Source organism: Dermacentor andersoni, chromosome 6, assembly GCF_023375885.2.
Source record: "Dermacentor andersoni chromosome 6, qqDerAnde1_hic_scaffold, whole genome shotgun sequence".
NCBI classification, from domain to species: Eukaryota; Metazoa; Arthropoda; class Arachnida; order Ixodida; family Ixodidae; genus Dermacentor; species Dermacentor andersoni.
In genome coordinates, this window is record NC_092819.1 from 176,417,843 (window position 1) to 176,436,919 (window position 19,077).

Sequence of the window (19,077 nt, forward strand, 5' to 3'; positions counted from 1 at the left end):
ATCCGGAATCGCACCCTGGCACGAAGCACCACCTCTGAGTTTTTTTCTTTGAAGTTGAAGGCATGTTCGTCAGCCCACAGCAGTTATAAATAAGCAGCACACGCAACAATCTGCAGCAAAATACACTGTGAACATGCGGCGCCCAGGCGCTGTCTAGCCGGACTCGCTGCCTTCTCTGCGCAGTCTCCGCGGAAATGCACACGGCGCCCCGGGCCGCAGCGCTCTGTATTGCCCTAGCGGCAGTCACGCGAAAGAGGATCACCCCTCTCTATGGGAAGGGCGCCGCCACGGAGGAAGGAAACTAAGGAGAGGCCCTACCCCCTCCGCGCGCTAGGAGAAAAGTGTGGCGGAAATGACGTAGTAGGCTCTCATTTTTTTGCTGCTTTTTTATTTTTTTTGTTGTATGGCCACGCCTTTTGGGCCACAATGGCGGCGTTGTTATGGTTTTGAACGCTCACACGTGTTGCTCTGGGGCCGTATTCTGTAGCGGTTCCTTTGGGAACCGGTTCCCTTTGGCTGTTACGTCTGGATTACGTCACTCGGAGAAAGAGTGGAACGGGGAGGCGTGAGGGGAACCAATCAACGAGCGGCGGTCTGCCGGAAGATCACGTCATCATTTTTGTTTGTACTTAGGGGACGGTATAGCAATTGAAGGATGTTGCTGGTTTGATAAAAAAACATTGGTTTGTATAGAACACTTGCAAATATATTTTCAGTAATAAATGTGAGCTTGCGGCGCAGACCGCTACTGGGAGTTTGAATTTTATTTGTGTTGTTTTCTTATTTAGTCGCTAGGTGGTGTGCCATACGTTATGCAAACAAGTTGCCTCGCTTTGTTTACGTTTTGGACTTGCCAGTTTGCGCGCCGAATCCGAAACTGGGTCCTCATGTTTGAGCGAGGCCGCGCGATATACTCGTGTCATTTGTTGAAGAGCACCCCTACCTTGCGAAGGCGTCGTGTGTGCTGGGTCAACAGCTGACGGCGGCGCGCAAGGAGGAGCTCTGGCAGCCAGTGACTGCCTTGCTGAATGCTGAGGGCCCGGCAGTGAAAACTGCAGCCCAATGGCGCGGCGTGTGGAAGAAAGATGTGTATAACGCCCGCCGTGATGCAGCCGCCTTGCACGCCGAAAGCAGGTAAGCACACTCGTTGACGGAGCTTTTGCGCACCATATTCTAACAAACGTGTTAATCACAGAGGAACCGGAGGAGGCAGCCTGCCCGGACCGCGAGGGCGCGTCCTCTCCCTAGTTGGAAGGGCGAGCGCCATCGGAGTCTGCCCGCCGTTCTTCGAGCCCGACGAAGAGGTGAACATCAGCGCATGGGTTTCAATAGGTCAACGCCAAGTCGACGCGCTGTCGCGATTTATGGCAACACACACGCTTTTAATTTTTCAACTTTGCCCCGTGCGGTCCGTTTATGGAACGCACTACCAGATACCATTGCATGCCAATATAAACACACTGCATTTCGCAATCTGCTAAACGATCAATATGCCGTTTCAACCGTCTAAACACGTCATGTCTTTTGTAATTTTCTTGCATTTTTTCTACAAGTTAAAGAATTTCAGTGGTCCCAATTTCTTTACAATACTTACTACTGTATAACATGCAAAAATGTTTACAATGTTATTATGCTATTATGTTGTTGTTTACCATTTATTGTTATTGCTCTACATATTGTATTTGCTAATGTAATAATTTTCCATGTTCTGTGCGTACTCCTTTCATTATGCTGCAGTTTATTTCTTTCCCGATTCCATACTAATATGTTACCGTATTTCCCCATTTACACTATACCTTCTCGAAGGCCTGTAAGGTACATGTAAATAAATAAATAAATATTTACAATGTTTGCAGATGACTGTATAGTATATAGGGTCATCAACAGCGAATCTGACCAACAAGCACTACAACACGATTTGGATTTGATTGCCATATGGTGTGAAAAATGGAAAATGTCACTGAATGAGAAAGAGTGTCCACGTCACCTTTACCTGGAAGCGCTCATACGACAGCAATCGTAACACTATAAATAATGCTACTCTTGAACAAGTGTCAGAATATAAATACTTAGATGTATTTTTTTCTGCTGATCTAAGGTGGAACAGACACGTTACTCATGTTACGAACAAGGCTGTCGGAGCATTAGATTTTTTGAAACGTAACTTTAGTAGCTTGCCACAGAAACTTAGGGAGCAACTGTATTTCACACATGTGCGCAGTACACTGGAGTATGCGTGTGTTTGCTGGGATCCATATGCTACAGAACTTTTAGATAAACTAGAAAAAGTGCAGAACAGGGCAGTTCGGTTTGTCCTTGGCAATTATGACAGGATGCTTAGCATGACAGAAAGCAAAAAAGCATTAAATTGGCATCTTCTTGAACACCGTCGCCGAAATCTCAGATTAAAATTTCTTCACAACATATACCACTCTAATACGGGGATAGCCAGGTAATTGTATTTTCAGCCGCCCACATGTTTCTAAAAGGCGAGATCACAAATTAAAAATATGTGAGATTCCTTTTGACCCTCTATTGCATGAATTATGAAAGTCATTTTTTCAGCTTTCATTATTGATTGAATGAACAAACATGACTGTAATAATAAAGATAAAGCTTTGTGCCAAATATGGCACACCATGAAGATGGCTGAGCGCTCTTGCTGCCATGGGCGGAAAACAAAGCTTCACGGATGGTGGCCTTTTAATGTGATGTGGGGAATGAAATGAAACAGTTGTTTGCTGCGTTCAGGCACAGATGAATGTTTCACTTCTTCTATCTTACCAACGACTTGTTTGTGCAAGGTGGCCGCTTACATCTTTGTTTCTTCTCGTCAAATTCTGGCCAGTGGCTGACTTGGTCAGATCGGTCGTCTTTGGGTGGCATTGCGGCCGCTGGTCCCTGTGCTTTTTTGACTTGAACATGGAATTCGATGTCCTGACTAGAAGTCCTTCCTGGTCGCTAGTTGGGTAGGCACTTGTTATGCGAGGTAAGGCATTCTGCAATTTCTGCTTTTAATTGAGCCAGCGGTAGTACTTGTCTCCTCCTAAGCTGCTCCTGCACCCTCCTGTACAATACCCATGCTGTTAGTACCGATAAGTCTAGCATAGGCGTAAAAATTCGAAAGTGCCATTTCTTCGACATCTGATATGTATGCAGTAAAGTCCAAACAGAGAGTCCAGCAGGTCGACACCACCCATGTGCCTGTTATGGACCTTTACTACGCTGGGGCAATCAATTTCGCGAAACACCTTGGCGGAGGTAAACCAGCGCTGAGTCTTTTGGACTAGATCTCTCCCATCAAAGCTCGTCAGAAATGTCACGGCGCGGTTGTCGTATCAACGCACACACGATAACTCTACGTCATCTATCGCGCTTGTGAGTGCCTCTGAAGCACCACTTCCTTTACATTTCAGTTCCTTTTCACTTTTCAGGCGGCTGTTTGGTAGACAATTCGCCCTCACCGTACCGATCGTCAAAATTACATCTTGTGATAGAGTGACCTGCAGCTTCGGGCTATTGAACAGATGGCAGCACGTTACCATATGTTGTATTTCAAGTTCATACTATGCCAAATATGGCACACACCGATTTCGGTTTCTCTGCTGTAGTTGCAGGCAAAATTGAGAAAACTAGTAACTGCCTTGAATTGGCGAGGCCAAAAAATATGCCAAAATAATTTTTCTACGTTTCTGCGGTCGAACTTTTCAGAGAAAAAAAAAACCAATTGCTCGTGTTTGCCCCCTCCGAGTTTCACGTCGCATCCCAAAATCTACTTCACCTCTGTTTTGCGTATCACTCAAGAGATGGCAGCACTTGCCCATAATAAGTGCGCATAACTACGAGATTTACTCTGACGGTATCACATTCTCAACTGGGAATCTCACACATGCGAAAAAGAATGGTAACCGGTATGTGCCAAATATGGGACGCCATGCAATAGAGGGTTAAAAGTGACGCTTTCCGCTACTCTTTCTATGTTCGTACTATAAGAGACTGGAATACTCTACCACCTGACACTGTCTGTATTTGTTCAAATGATGATTTCTTCCATGCTTTATGAGTGTAATTCTGAGTGTTCATTTATATGAGTTGTACCCTCCCTGCTGTAATGCCTGAATGGCGAAGCAGGTACCCAATGAATAAAATGAATAAATAAAGAAATGTTTCATTGTCATGATTTTGTTTATATTGTTGCACCTTGTTAAGCAGCAATTACGAGCATTATGTGAAATCATGTGTGCAAGAAATGCAATGTTGAAGCAACTCTTGAGTTTAAACAAAGCAGTAGTAAGCATGAGTGTCTGCTATTTAACGAAATCCTGCTCCAATAAGTGCTTGACATGTCTCGTTTGTTGCTATACGTTTCAATATGTGCTATACAGATTGCTGACGACATTTCAGTTGCTGTGTAACTCATGCTGCTCTTGCGTGTCACACATGAACAGACATCTTCAGCTTTGGAACAATGCATACTGCACAGTAAAATAGGCATTGCAAAGCAATATTCAACAATGCAAGATTGGTTGCCATTCACCTTGGAAATAACCTTTATTTAAAGAAAATTCCCTGGCGAGACAATATTCAAAAGCACAGTGAACAAAGCAAAGGAGTAACATAATGGCACATGGTTATTTGTCACTGCATGTGTATCTGTCATGCTCAACATAGACAAATCATGTGCTTTCCACTACTGCAGTATGCAGCATACTATGATTAGCCACATGTGAGCACACGCAATGTGTTATGTTGAAGTGCACGGCCTATTTACTTTTATGATAATAAACATAAAACATGTTACACCAGCACATGTCTCCACCTCATTTGCCAGCGAATGCGCCGGCACACACTTTGCAGGTAGGCAATGCGCAAATTTCTGGGCAGCCGAAACACACCAACTATGGATTCACGCACCGCACGGCCTCTTTGAAACAAAGCTCGAGAAGGCTGTACAGGGTGCGCCTGCGGTGGCACCTGTACTTGAAGCGGCACTTGTGCCTGGGCTGGCTCCTGTGCGCTGTCGTCATGTGCACCGTCGTCACCTGGGTCGTCTGGCAGAGGCACGCCTGCTGCAAGGCAGAGGTTATGCAGCGCTGCACAAGCTGCAACAATAGTGGCTGCTTTCTGAGGCGAGTAGTGGAGCACCCGATACCTCTGCAGGCATCGGAAGCGGCTCTTGACGACTCCTATGCACCGCTCAACGGCATTTCGCATTGATGCGTGTGCCTCATTATAGCGCCCCTCTGCCGTGAGGCGATTTGGGTGACCAGGCACAGGAGTCATGATCCATGGCTCTAGCGGGTACCCAGAGTCCCCTGTAAAGTGTTGCACGTCAGTGAACGAACGTGGATACATTAAGGCACAATGCAAGAACACAGTCTACGCCAGGGCCCTTTTACAACAGCAGCGGGTCTTGGATTTATTGTTGCAATATCTATCGAACATTGACCTTCCCAGAAAGTTGTAAAGAAAGTTCGACTCATTTTAAAGAAAAGCCCAATTTCACCTGTTGTCTCGGCTGCAAATCTCATTCTCGGGTTAAGTTGGACATGTAATATTTATTTCATACTCGTGGTTTTCTGCTCCGCTCATCCCATTTGCTTCTCCCTAAATGTACATCCTCCACTAAAACTAATTAGCTCTTCTCTCTTCAGAAGTGTTATTTTATAAAACACTTCTAAGGTCTACTCTCGAATATGCTGCCAGTATCTGGGATCCTTACTCTACTTTTCGTACCTCTTCTCGTGAAGGTACCCGAACTCGAGCTACCCGTTTGATCCTTTATAATCACTCCAGCACCACATGTCGCTGCAACAAAAAAAATTGCAGACATTGTGACACAAAGAAAAATAGCGCAACTTGCACTATTCTACAATATATACTACACCGATCACTAACGTCGATGCCGAAAGTTTCACGCACACGCTTATTCCTTCGTTCCAAGGACAGTGACCAGGAACCAGCTACCCGAGTCCATTGTCACCAACCCTTTTCCATCATACTTGAAAACTGCCATTTCGACGTGTTCTGTAGAATTACACCCCTGCCTGTAACGCTCCACGTGGCATTCAGTGTATTGAAATTAATAAGTAAATAAACAGAATAACATGTCAGCTGTTGTATACATGCTGGTAAAAATATCTGCCTTCTAAGAGAGACATGTTTCTCTCGATAGTCGCTGCAGGTTCATTAGGTACTGCTACATTCACAACACATTTCTAGCAAATCACGCTTTCTTAAAGCTTGCTAGGATGCAAAACTATTTGACTGTGTATGTTTTACATGTGGAAGAAGCACTGCTACTTTAGGTGCACTTACCAAGCAAGACTTCTCCATGAAGTAACAGGCCACGAGTGAGGCGGCGGCGAAATGCAGAATGCCTCCAAACGAAATAATCGTGGCACGATCCCGGAAACCGTGGGTCAATTGCCAGGATATTCAGCTTTGCATCACACACCTCGTAAGAGAAAGCAAAGAGAAGGTGTCAATGCCACTGCAACAAATATCTGGCACAAACTTTTGCTTACAACACTACTTGCCAATCAGTTACTGTTCAGTCAGCCAACACAATTACAGAAAAGGAGATATCAACATACGCAGTAGGCAGTTGAACTAATCATCAGCATGATAACAATGTTATCTACAAATGCAATGTTGGCATGTGTACATGTGCTCATGTATGGCGTGCGGTCACAACACAATGTGCAAAATAATTCCTTTGGTTTCTTCCGTCCATATTGTACAAGATTCTGCTAGAGAGTGCCACCTGTGTTTTTTTCTTGTTTTTCCAGACAAAGTGCCTATTACAAGCGAAAGAACGCGGAAGTGGCAGCATGTGCCGTATTAACAGCTAGAGCAAATGGGTGTCCACACATTCTCATTCTCCCTCACACCATTTTCATTGATGGGATGCTCCTTTTCACGTTTACAGTCTGTTGGCCACAATGCTTTAGTTTTACGTCGAATAAGAATCCCAAGGGCTCGTCTTCTGTTAGGATCGCTCGCAGACGAAGACTCCCTTCACTGCTACGGCGTCTATTCCGGTTTAAGTCGCGCGTAATGTGTTTACATTGTAGCATCGAAAAGGCTATTCAACTGTGATTAGAGAGCACTGAAAAAGTGCGGCCGGGTTCTATTGCCAAGATCAAAGTCGTCATTACACATACAACACAAACGCTACTTTCTCGAATAGGAACGCAAGTATTACCGGCAATTGATGAAAAATAACGAAACGAAGTTTTTTACAACGTGCACTCGCGCAATCACATATCGAAAATATTTGTCAATGAACAATACTCACGACCATGCAGTTGAGGGCGTAATACCCTTTACGGCTCCAGTACGATTCCGTTTCGCCGGGGCCGAGCTTCTTAGGGCGAACGATGGCTATCAGACTCCCGTCCACACATCCTAGAACTCCTGGAATTTTTCCACGGCTAAGAAAGCCTTCCTTGACGGCGGCTTTCTGTTGCGCCGTGGATGGGAATCTAACCCATCCTTTTTCTTTGCCCACAACCGTAATGGCCTTGGCGACGGCTGTAATGATCCGGCTGATCGAAGGCTGCGACAGTGCAATCGCTTCTTCATTCCCGACGCACTGTTGAAAGCTCCCGGTGGCAAAAAACCGCAGCGCGCACAGCACTTTCATCGTAATGTCGACACCACGAAATCTTTGAGGTCCGAGATGTCCTTCCAGCTCATCGCAAAGACGTCACACTATGTCTTTGGAGAGCCTAAAATGCCTTCGAAACTCTTCTTCGGCCATGCCGAACGCGTCGCGTCGTTGTCTTTCGGCACCCCCCAGCAACACAACCAAAGGAGCCGCCATTGCCGTCTCTGTCTCGTCTCGTCTAGGTGCCGGCTCGTCAGCTGGCGCGAGGTTAGCCGGCAGCCACGGTTGCCCTAGCAACCCTCGACATCATGCTCGCCCCCGCGCGCGACCCTCGAGAGAACCACTTCTCCGCGGTTCCTCTCCTAGCAGGGAACCGGTTCCTTTCCAGAAGATTGGCAACCTGTGTGACGTCATCAAAATTTGTCGTCCCGCCCACCAGGGATGACGACAACGAAACGCCGACCAATGGCAACAGCCCAAAGGAACCGGTTCCCAAAGGAACCGCTACAGAATACGGCCCCTGGTAGGTTTCGGGCCGTGGCAAAGGCGCTGAGTGGGCGGGTTTGCGTTAGTCACCTTGTCTTGTTGCGCTGTGTTACCTGCACCGTGCTCTGCCAGATGTTGCGCGAGCGCGCGCGCTCCGCGCGCGACACCACGCGCAGCGCGGCGTGGTTTCGCGAAAGATGTAAACAAGAGAGGAGGGTGGCCCAAAAGGCGGAGCATCGCCATGAGCAACGCCAAATTCCGGCTTCACTTTTGCTTCACAAAGAGTGACGTCAGGGCCTCTCCTTAGTTTCCTTCCTCCGTGGGCGCCGCGGTCATCACACCTCCCCTATCTAGACAGAAGCGTATCCCCGCAGGCTGGCTGTACCCGGTTTGGAGGCAAACCGGATGTGACGTGTGCCAGTGGCGTACTCCCTGCCCCCAGATAGGTACTTGTACGCCCAGGGAAAGACTCTGCTAGGTGCTGCTGCTAAATCCCTGTGGTTTCTGCCAGCCACATGCGACCATTGCCGGCTCACGTAGGTTCGTTCGCGTGGTCTTGTTACGCCTCGCTGGATCGTGTTCAGTCATGCCGTCCTTGCGCGGCGTGATTGTCGGTGAGTCAGGTTAAATTCTTAAATAGGTCGCGCCTGCGCCTAATTGAGTCTATAAAAGCCTGCACATTCAGTTTTGCTAGCTACAATGCAGTGCGGCTGGCGTGAGCTGTCTCCACGATGCGCTTCGAGCGTGTCGATTTCGCCGTTCTTTATGTTGGCGTTAACGACCTTGAAAGCAACATGGATCCACAAGAAATGTGCAACAACATCAAGGTAAGTCTACTGAAATCACAAAATTTGAAACAATAAGCGCTAATAGTTGTGTTTTCTTTTAAATTTTAGGCCTTGATTGTTCAACGAGACGGCCCCCGTCGTGCTGGTTTTCAAGGTGCTCCCTCGCTGCCTAGAAGATGCTGATGCGGAATAGAAAATGCAAAAACGTCGCTTGCTCAACCGCAAATTGACGGCTACGCTGAAGCGCATGCCGTGTCTGCGGAATTTGAACCCCGAGGTATGGACCCCCTTTTTCCAGCGGCATGCCGTTACATACCGTCAGGAACACGCTTGGCTTATTTCTGACTCGGTAAAAAATGTTTCACTTTTTCTCGCTTCTCGCTGCGGAAGAAATGCGGACCGTTTGTCGTAGTTGTGTCTCCATTACAGGGTGGCATTACTGCGGTGAATAAAGCAAGTGTTGCCGTACATACTGTGCGCATTTCACCCTTTGTTGGGCGGTCGGAAAATATTGGTCCCACTTTTCAGGGCTACTTCGCTATTATGTAGCGGTGAAGTGTAATTTCTACCATTGAACATTCCTGTGTAGATGTGTTTCTGAATCACGTTAAGCACATTTTTTCGTCCATTTCTTTGTCAAACAACGCGATAGAGCGATTGCGCAGATTGTTTACTTCCCTTTCTACAATGTTTAGTTTATTCTGTCGCCTTCCTGCAAACCACCACAGCGGCAAATGGACTTTTTTTTATCGAAATTCCGCGTTTTCATAATAGCTGAATTTTGGTGCGGTTAGGTGTCTAAATTTCTCGTACCCACAGCTACCAAAACAGTTGATCAAATTATTAGCATCGCGAACAAATCGCATTCCTACATATGCGAGCTGCTACATATGAGCCCTCAAGAATTTTCAAGAAGCATCTTTTTTCTAAGAACCCTTGCGATATTGGAAAGCCCTGATTGAGGATTCTCATACAAAGCATGCTCAGTAAGTATAATGAAAACATGCACAAACAATGTATAATGTACTGGGTACTCTGGCTGCTTCTAATCACATTACAGGTGACCACGAGTAGGTAGAAACTGGCCTTGAGGCTGTATAGTGGGACGTAATATTCCCACTTTTCGCTATTACTGAATCGTAGTCAGCTTTGAGATTTTACGTTATGTAAAAAATGCTTCATAAAAAAATGCACTTGTAATGTCTCGGACACAAAGCGGCCTGTTCTCTGCTTGCGTCTATGAAAGGGTTAAGATGCACACACTATTCAAAGGTCGCATTGAGAACTGAGTTGCAGGCGCTACTATGCTCCGCAAGCAGCAGGATACTAAAAGGAGAAATGAGCAACACCGTACTGCCTTCATTTCTTCAAACCCTTCAACAAAGCTTGAACAAGAAATGCACGCGAGGGTGTCACTACAGACAGCTGCGGCAACACTGACGCATGCACGAGGATATAAAATGAGGTGCAGCTGTACGGTGCACGCTGCCATGAAGTTCGAATTAGTTTCCCCCTTGCGAAACTACCGGAAAGGACATATTGCATCCATCGGTGTTAATATATTTTCTAGCATATTTTCTTGTTTTCAGCCAACATACACATCCCCGTTAAATCAAATAGATCACTGTAGATGGCGGCCACAAGCATATTACAAGGACTGTGAATTGGAAGCTGTTAGCTACCTGTGGCACAAAGTCATGCAAGGGTACACGTAGTCTTTGTGTGCACATTGACTTCATGTTTTACCAATTTGACTGGCTCCTATTGCATTCCGGCTGAATAGCAATAACACACAGGCCACTTTACGTTCGAGCTACTCGAAAGCTTGCATTAGTGAAAAACATCTAAACTTTTTCTGGTACAGCCGTGCGTTGTTGGAAGTGTCTCAATGCATTGCAGTGATTGAACAGGCACATATTGGCTGTACCACTTGGATTTCAGCGTGCATGCGTTGGCTGGACAAAAAATTCTACCATATTTTACCTCCAAACTTTTGCTCACGATTGGAAAGCGCTGTTTCTGTTGTAAATAGATGTGGCTTGCACACAAGGTATGTGCATGCTAAGTGTCTTGGTAAAGAAAAGTAAAGGTATGCTGCATGAACAGAAGGTGCTGCAGCCACATAACCTGACCTTTGATCTTCATTATGCTCACAGATTGAAGGGATGGAACCAAGTGCGTGTCTTTTAGATGCTTGATTTCAGCCAGTTAAATTTGCCAACATGGGGATTCAAACCACTGGTGTCCATCTGCTGTTTGGCTGAACTCTCAATTTAGTGAGACTACTAACTACTGCGTTCATTGGTGACAGATATCAAGTCCGTTGTAGCTCGGCATTACTGTATTCTGTCACCAAAATGTTAGAGAACCACTTGAGATCCTTCGATGTCAGCATCCTCATAATCAGTGGGCACCCCATAAGAAAAATAGGTCAACTTTGGCTGGTATCCTTGCAAGTGTGAGAAGGCTAGGCCACAGAAACTCGTTTTTCTGATTTGTGCACTATTCAGCCACGTTAAAATGTGGGGAGCCTAGACATCTAAAAGACGAGGAGCAAGCAAATTGAATGCAGCTACCAAGCAAAAAATGTGGAAGCGTAAGCTGTTGATTTTTTACTCTAAAGGCACGTTCACACCAAAGACGGAGCGGCTAAACCGGGCAAAGCTCTTGGCCAGGGGATAAAAGTAGGCGTTAAACGAGGCGGCAAGCCCGATCGCTTGCGGACCACTTTTCCCGCCCGCCAGAGCTGTCCGATTTGCCGCGGCCAATCAGAACACCAGACGACGCTGGCGTGTGCTGCGCGATAAGGATGGACGACCGGTGCCACGAGACGGCGACAATGCGCCACGAAAACGTTAGATGCTCCGCCTCGGCGGTGCGGGCAGCCAGGCAAGCCGTCCAGTATACAGGGTGTTTCAGCTAACTAGTGCCGAGGCACAAAGAAACAACTAGGCCTGCAGTACTCAAATACAATCAATTCAGTAGACTACCCTGTTGAGCAACTTGTAATACTTACGGCTCATTGAGAAACATCTAACTGCTTAATTTTTATGAAGATAGCTGCTGTGGTTATTTTTTCAGGACAAAAGAAAGTGCACAAAATCGAAAAAAGTACCATGCAACTATGCACTTTTTAGCAGTGACGAACAAATGAACAATGCGGCATGCAGACAGGATGTAAAAAATATGCAGATCCGACACACTGTGAAAATTATGTAAGCAGCTTTCTTTGCTGCTTGTGTTCATTGATGGCATTTGGCAGTGATATGTTAAATGTTACCTCGCATGCACCACTTGTGTTCGTAGTACACAGAGCTCATAGGCAGACGTGCGCTCCGATGCTCAAGGTGGTGCTGTGCACCATCCATATCCTGTGAGAGTAGTGGCACTGTCATTCCCTCACACGGCGCATCGCATGGCGGGTGAGGTAGAGAAATCCGTTTATTGAATCCTTAGGAGAAATAGTTCATGCCACGTCCTGTGCCCGACAGAGCAGCGCCTGCTGGCCACACAGGCTTCTGTCATGCAGCATGGCCTCCCAGTGTTGTAGTGTAGGGACATTGAAGTTTTGATGCTGGACCATCACTTGCATACTGTCCTTTTGACGCCGTGGTGCTGTATTGCAGCTTTGCATCTGCACATCCTGTCTCAATTGTTGGCACGGACACACTTGCCGTGTTTATTTTTTCAGAAATAGCATAAACATGCCATACCACACCTTGAACTATCATTATAATATTTTTAGTTTGCCACTACACCTGTCACCATGTTTAGATGTAGTATTTTTCTTTTAAAGAGACTCTATACGAAGGATTCTTTCTGATGGCATCTTTACCTTCTCGTATGATCATTCAGCAAGCACAAAGTGCTGCAGCTTCTGCAATGCTTTTGTCTATTGCTTCCAGGCACACTACTGTCAAAGTATCATTAGCGCTGAAATAGAATACCGCCCGTTGCTCAAAGCAGCTTCAATATAGATTCCAATCGGAAGAATAGGCAGACTTGTGGCAGTATACAACTTTCTATAGCCATAAAAGGCAAGCTAGCATAGTGGGGCATCTCAATGCTTGTAAAAGCATTCAACTGCATGTATCTCCAAATAACTAAGCTCAAGCAGACACTGCCAAAATTCGTGCTTCTCATGGTGAGTCGGTGCGGGAACTTGAAGGTGTCGCTTTTCCTTCATTTTTGTGTCTCTTATGGTTTTGCTATGGCTCTTGCCACAGCAAAATTCCTCTTGTGGTATTTTAGAAGGGTAATTTAATAATCACCTAGGCGATGTCATTTCCTTCATTTGGTTGCACTGTGTGCATCAGTGCAATAAATGGGTCAAACGGCTTAATACGAAATGTCGCCAGGCCATTTTGGCACGACACTTGTGGATAACATTTTGGTGTGGCTTGGGCGAGACTGAAAGAGAGAAATTGACACATACAAGCACAAAGGCCAGGCACTGTTCCCTTGTGGCCTGCACAACCACTAGAATAGCAGCTAGTCTTATCAATTCATACTGAGTATCACAAAGTGTAACATTGCAAGAACTGTAGCTTGCTTGATGAGACAAGACACTTATAGCTGTAGTTGAAACATGTGGTGTGATCAACATGTACAAGGTTACAATACTCTACACCCTTTTTGTATTTAAGTTTTTAACTTTGCCCACAATCTGATTACAGCTTTCCAGAGTTCCTTGGAAAATCCTCCCATGCACCTGCCATGTACATTGCCCTCCTCCTCGATGTGGCGTGCAAGATGGCAGCAGCAGCTGTGGGAACAGTTGAAGAGGCTAAGAAAAGTCCACTTTATAATAGGTTGTATGTAAATAAAACTGATCGACCTCAACCGATTCGGCTTCCACTTTTGTCAAGACAATTGTCAGCAAAGCAATGGAGCAATTTCAGTAGGGCGATAGTAATAAATAGTGCATAGAAATTCTTGGAAGCCCCGTCAGCTTTCTTGCTGTTAACAAGCTGTCTTGGTGAGGTGGTTTAGGCAGGGAATGCCAATTCATGAGGGATGGTCATGGCCACCATGTTCAATGTATGTGCAGCATTAATCAGTTCTCTAGACCGAGTGCACTAATGTCACATGATACATTTTCAAACCTCGCATGCTTTCTTTGGGGCTGAGAAAATTAATGAAGCATGAAACTCAGCATGTTGCAGTTTTCAATTAACCATCACTGCATTTGTCCATTCTTGAAACAAATTTTATTGTACCAAATGCATACAGAATGAATTTGTGGAATATCCAAAGTACATTTTGCTTGTGTTGGTCAAGCAGCTGGCAGAACAAAACCACAAAGTTCCAAAGCAGAAAGGTAACACTTCTTTTGAAGTACGCAACTCGCGAAACAGTGTTGCTAACACACGAGTGCAAAACTTGCAGCCGATTAAAAAAAAGGGAGCTGCTACACACCGCTTCGTTCCTTGACCATTTATTTTTTTCTTTTGTGGCTGATTTTTAAAAATCCTTGCTATAGCAAATGCAAGGACATCAGAAAATCAACGCACAACAGATATTGGTGCAATGGTGTAAAGTAATGAAGATATAATTTTGCATGCACATTATTTAGTCTGAAATAGAAGGATACAGCACAAGCGTTACTCTTCAATCCCAATAAAAGATATGGAACTCGTGGGCTACACGAGGGCTACGGATAAATCTTGAGGGCCTCGGATTCTGTAATGTGCAGCTATACTTAAGTACACAAGCATTTTTGGATTCTGCCTCTACCTGGGTGCAGCTTTGTGACCTGGAATGAAAAGCCACAGCCATCGAGCTGCTGCAGTGGCGACATCACAGTAAAAGGTAATAGCGAAAAATTAAAACAATAATATGGCCATGCAACTTGCACATCAGATAGGTCACCTGAAGCTTCTATTTCCAATTTTTCTGGTGTTGCATAGGACAAAAATTTTGAAAAGTGATAGTGTACGATTTTCATACATTAACAATTATGCATATCTAGTTTTTTTTTTTAACCACGCAGATATTTAGCAAAAGGTTTTGAGCACAGAGAGCCTGTCGTTCTTGCAAAGGAGTTTCTAGGTGAGGAGGACACACTTTGCTGCTAATGCGAGTTTCAGAAAATTAATTTTGAAAAATTCAGTCACTTTTTTATTAGTAACTTGGCGGCAGCCTTCTAAATGGCATATTTGGAGGCAGTCACATGTGAACGCACACCCTTTCTTTTTCGAAATCTCGAAAATTGCACTTATTTTGAAATATTCATTATCGCGCTCAATTGAGTACAATCAAAACTTGGTGCATCCTGCTCCACATCAGGCGGCAGTGCCCTGTCAAGAAGTGTGGGACAAAACTGAAATGATAGCCTGACACGGCACACTGATGCACATGCTTGCCAGGCAAAGTGTGTCGTATCAGCTGCTACAATGACTGGCCAAGATGTTGTTTCAGACTTTCTCGAGCCTGTTGTCGGGGGTGTTTCCATCTGATGAGGTAGCGGGACCTTCTTTTCTGCGCTCCCAGCACACTCGGTTCCAATATTGCCTCGATTTACCAGTGAAATTCAATGATGAATATCTTGAATTAGGTGCAACTTTCAAGATTTGTAAGAAATGAGAGTGCTATAAAATGTGACTGCCTCCAAATTTGTGGAGTTCCAAAATAGAGGAATTCCTCTGGAAGAATGCCACATTTGCTGCGCTCATAACTTTAAAACAAGAAAATCTGTATGGTAATAAAAGACACCCTGTACATATACAGTGTGCATTGGAGCATTTCATGCAACCATTATTCAAGCACCTTCTGTCTACAAAGAATTCATAAAGCAAATTTATGCTTGGAATCGGTTACGAGCACTGGAAATGCAAACACTGTGACGAACCCTGGTCACACGCCAGGCATTGTGTTGCTGCTCTCTGCGTAGGGCCTATGAATAAAAACCACCTTCAACATTACACAGTAAGCTACCAATTGCTATGTGTAGGAAGACTTAGTTCTTCAAATGCAATTATGACCTAGACATTCTAAAGCTTTTCTGATAATGTACTTTTAGTGAACAAGTACCCCAAACTTGAACAACTCTGAAGCTATAATGCCATTATTATCTGAAAGATGCACTCACATTTTTTTAACGCAGTAAGGAAACATTCATAATCGACAATGCCACCATAGACATGAGAGTCATATAATATTGCACTGCGTGCAGCAAGGATAGCACAATCTCGCACAAAAGATTAGTCTCTCCCGCAGACTTTGAGGGCTTCTTTATTATGTCTCACTTATGATGCCGTGACATGGTACGAAACCATGATGACGTAACTTATGATCATGAGTTACTCTTGAATGAAAGCTTATGCACACATGCATATTCCTGCATTGTAACTCTGGAGTGCACTTACAGTAAGGACACTGTGAAAAGAAGAAAAGGCCAACAGCAAGAACCAGGCAGCGCAGTGCTGTTTGCACCTTCTCGGCTGTTGTCGGTTTAAGTCACCTTCACTGCAGCAGAGTCGTGTTATGCGGCGAAGCATATTTAGCATCATGCAGTGAAACATATCTGAAGTTAAAGGGGACACTGTTACGGGGCCCCTGCTGGTGCTTATGGTTACCCGACACTATCAGCTTAAGTACTCGTACTGTGACCTCTTCATGCATTTGGACAACACCAATCGCCATGTGAAAACCTCTGTTCACTACTAATCTTGCTAAGAGCCTAAATTGTTTCCAAACTACAAATTTCACCAAGTGGCAAACTTGGCAATGCTTCTGGAACCTCTTTCTAAAGTACTTTAATACTACCAGGATGCTTCAATGTCAAACTGGATTAAAAACCTGGGATGAGATTGGGCAAGCTTCTAGCTTTCTGACTGTTGCTTCACCTTCTACATCAGTGAGTAGGCAGTGTTCAATAGGCGCTCCCACTTCACCAAGCAGACGACCGCTGACGAAAGCATGGTGAAGGCGAATAATGAGAGCGCAAGCAAACATTCAGAATGCAAGATCTCGCCCTTGGATTTAGAGAAAGGAAGGATAATTTCAACACCAAGGAACACCAACACTGGGCAACATTCATGCACCAGCTTTGTCAGTTTTTTGATGCTCCCACTACTTCAATAAAACTTGGTGCTGGGCTAGTTGGTGATGCATTCTTTAAAACTGATGGTAGCGCTAAAAGGACGGACACAAGATGAAAAGACGACACGACGACGAGGAAACGCGTTTCCTCGTCGTCGTGTCGTCTTTTCATCTTGTGTCCGTCCTTTTAGCGCTACCATCCCACTACTTGTGCTGAAATCGTGAGAAAAGCCCAGAGAGAGTATACAATTCGAGAATCATGTACCTCTTACATTGTGGATGTCCTTGCACTGTGCTAACGCATGAACACCACCACGTCTCAAAATGATCGAATGAGACATATTAAAGGCACAAACACTGTTACCTTATACGTCCTTGGTATGCAGAACCCCAGCACCTCCACCACTTCTAAGGAACCGCTTTATTCTTGCCGAGCTAGAGCTATGGCGAGGAAGAAGCGACACACACTACGTACGGATGAGGAAGATGACGGAAAGTCACATTGCGCTCACAACATCGCTAACGTGGTAGTTTCCCAAAGGAAGCGGTCACACCACTGCGTATAAAGTGTATGCACAGGGATTCTCATACGTCTTCCCTGTCCAAGGGACTGGTGGCAAGCACCACAAAGCAGCACTGGTCAGGTGCATTCCAATTAAATTCTTAAGAATTGAGAAAAGGCCGATTCAACACAAAGCAACGACCTGACACCCTTGCCAACAAACCTGTTGAACTGGCATTAAGTTTCAGATATTTGCGGCCACACATATGTAAACCAATGGGCAAGGTTCTGACTGGTGTTGTAGAAGTCGCGGGGCGCTTTTTTCGTTGCGATGATAGATCGGATTCATTTACAAGTAAGGCTCCAGGAGGGCACATGTAACCGGCAAACAGAGGCCTCAGGAGAGCATTAGATTATAATCAAGGAGGCGGCAGGGTACCCAAGGGGCAGCGGAGGGATCAAAACTGGAAGCAGGGCGGTCCCAAACTGGAAGCAGGTTATGTTGCCCCAACTCACGGACCACCCTGACTCCAGCCTTGTCCGCGAAAGCGGACAGCTGCTGATCTTAAAATGCGTCAGAAAATTCGGAAAGTACGACTTACACACAGCCTACAGACATCATAGATATACTACTAGCACGCGCAGGCCTCGGTGAGCCCCAACCCATGGACCAGTCCGCGTTCTAGCTCTGGTGTCCCCGTTACCGATTTGGTGTCCTGGAGACGCCGCCAATAATATGAAATAGTGACACGTTGTTACTAGTAAAAAACACGATTTAAGCCGCTAACGCTACGTTCAGCACTGCCGCGCCCAACAACTTCTACAACGCCTGTGAGAACTTCACCAAGCAATGGTTGTTCTTGGCAATACTAAGAACTTGTGAATTTTGTGTACCGCTCATGCTTAACTTTGTAGTGCACTGTGGCTTAGTGAAGCACTACGATTGCGTGTAGCATACGTACACATCTTACCTGATAGACGGTGAACGGGGTCTTGTACAAATATCCGCTGAAGAAGAAAAGACTACACCTTCACATGTGTTAAAACACATGCCAAACTTGAAAAAACAGACGTACAATGAACCTCCACACGTTAAAATAGCAAAAGCATCACTTAATAGTCGAAAACTATTGAAAACTTTGCAAGCGCCATGGCAAGCGCAAATCCGCCATTGCTGCTGATATTGATGTTGATCAGGCTGTCCCCTTGCGATCGAGTCGGCAAGCGCGTGGAAGCGCGTTTCTTTATTCTATGGAAGCGCAATTGGCGCAATGTAGCCAAAATAAACAAATAAAACTGTGAATCAACTCCAAATACACACACGCAAAAGAAATATCGTCGGGATTCTCTATAACGACGTTTCCAACCCCTTGACCGATATTTCATACAGCTCGTTGCATTAATTAAAATACCTGCAGTGCATTGTTTTCATAACGCGCAAAAAAAATTCTGCACTTAAGCTTACCCGCACAAACACGCGGCGCAAATTCGTAGAACGCCACCAGTGCAGCCCCCACCCGCCAAGAAAATATATGACTAGTCAATAATAATAGCATATAATTATAATGTGAGCGTCGGCGCAATCAATGGAGAATTCAATTTTATTTGTTATAGAAAATCAAATGCAATGCAGTAAACAATGGATA

At 45.2% G+C, this 19,077-nt stretch overlaps 1 protein-coding gene, 2 long non-coding RNA genes and 1 pseudogene across 4 annotated transcripts; 2 read left to right on the forward strand and 2 right to left on the reverse strand.

Annotated features, from left to right (window-relative positions):
- The window catches only part of LOC140219041 (uncharacterized), a 500,311-nt pseudogene that overhangs the window by 229,792 nt on the left and 251,442 nt on the right, over positions 1-19,077 (forward strand).
- LOC140219039 (putative nuclease HARBI1) lies at positions 4,533-8,133 on the reverse strand. 2 transcript variants are annotated; one of them, XM_072288895.1, is made up of 4 exons: positions 7,301-8,133; positions 6,319-6,457; positions 5,737-5,808; positions 4,533-5,315 (listed from the first exon to the last, which is right to left on the reverse strand). In XM_072288895.1, the coding sequence occupies exons 1-4, from the start codon at positions 7,646-7,648 to the stop codon at positions 4,798-4,800; spliced, it is 1,077 nt and encodes a 358-aa protein (XP_072144996.1). In that variant the 5' UTR covers positions 7,649-8,133; the 3' UTR covers positions 4,533-4,797. The 2 variants fall into 2 exon arrangements, with proteins under 2 accessions (XP_072144996.1, XP_072144997.1); XM_072288896.1 differs by lacking the exon at positions 5,737-5,808 and having other exon boundaries at positions 7,301-8,131.
- Positions 8,139-14,805, forward strand: LOC140219040 (uncharacterized). The gene is made up of 2 exons (XR_011895332.1): positions 8,139-9,163; positions 13,563-14,805. It is a non-coding gene; the product is annotated as an uncharacterized lncRNA (long non-coding RNA).
- On the reverse strand, positions 14,074-18,749 carry LOC129382807 (uncharacterized). The gene is made up of 3 exons (XR_008610842.2): positions 18,403-18,749; positions 17,294-17,370; positions 14,074-14,641 (listed from the first exon to the last, which is right to left on the reverse strand). It is a non-coding gene; the product is annotated as an uncharacterized lncRNA (long non-coding RNA).

Excerpts from the sequence above, each read along its gene's own strand:
- LOC140219039 (XM_072288895.1), bottom strand. The coding sequence starts at position 7,648 with ATGAAAGTGCTGTGCGCGCTGCGGTTTTTTGCCACCGGGAGCTTTCAA. Across the intron at positions 6,458-7,300 it reads ACGCCCTCAACTGCATGGTC|GTGTGTGATGCAAAGCTGAA; the intron begins GTGAGTATTGTT and ends TTCTCTTACGAG. Across the intron at positions 5,809-6,318 it reads TCATGGAGAAGTCTTGCTTG|CGACATGTGGTGCTGGAGTG; the intron begins GTAAGTGCACCT and ends TTTTTGTTGCAG.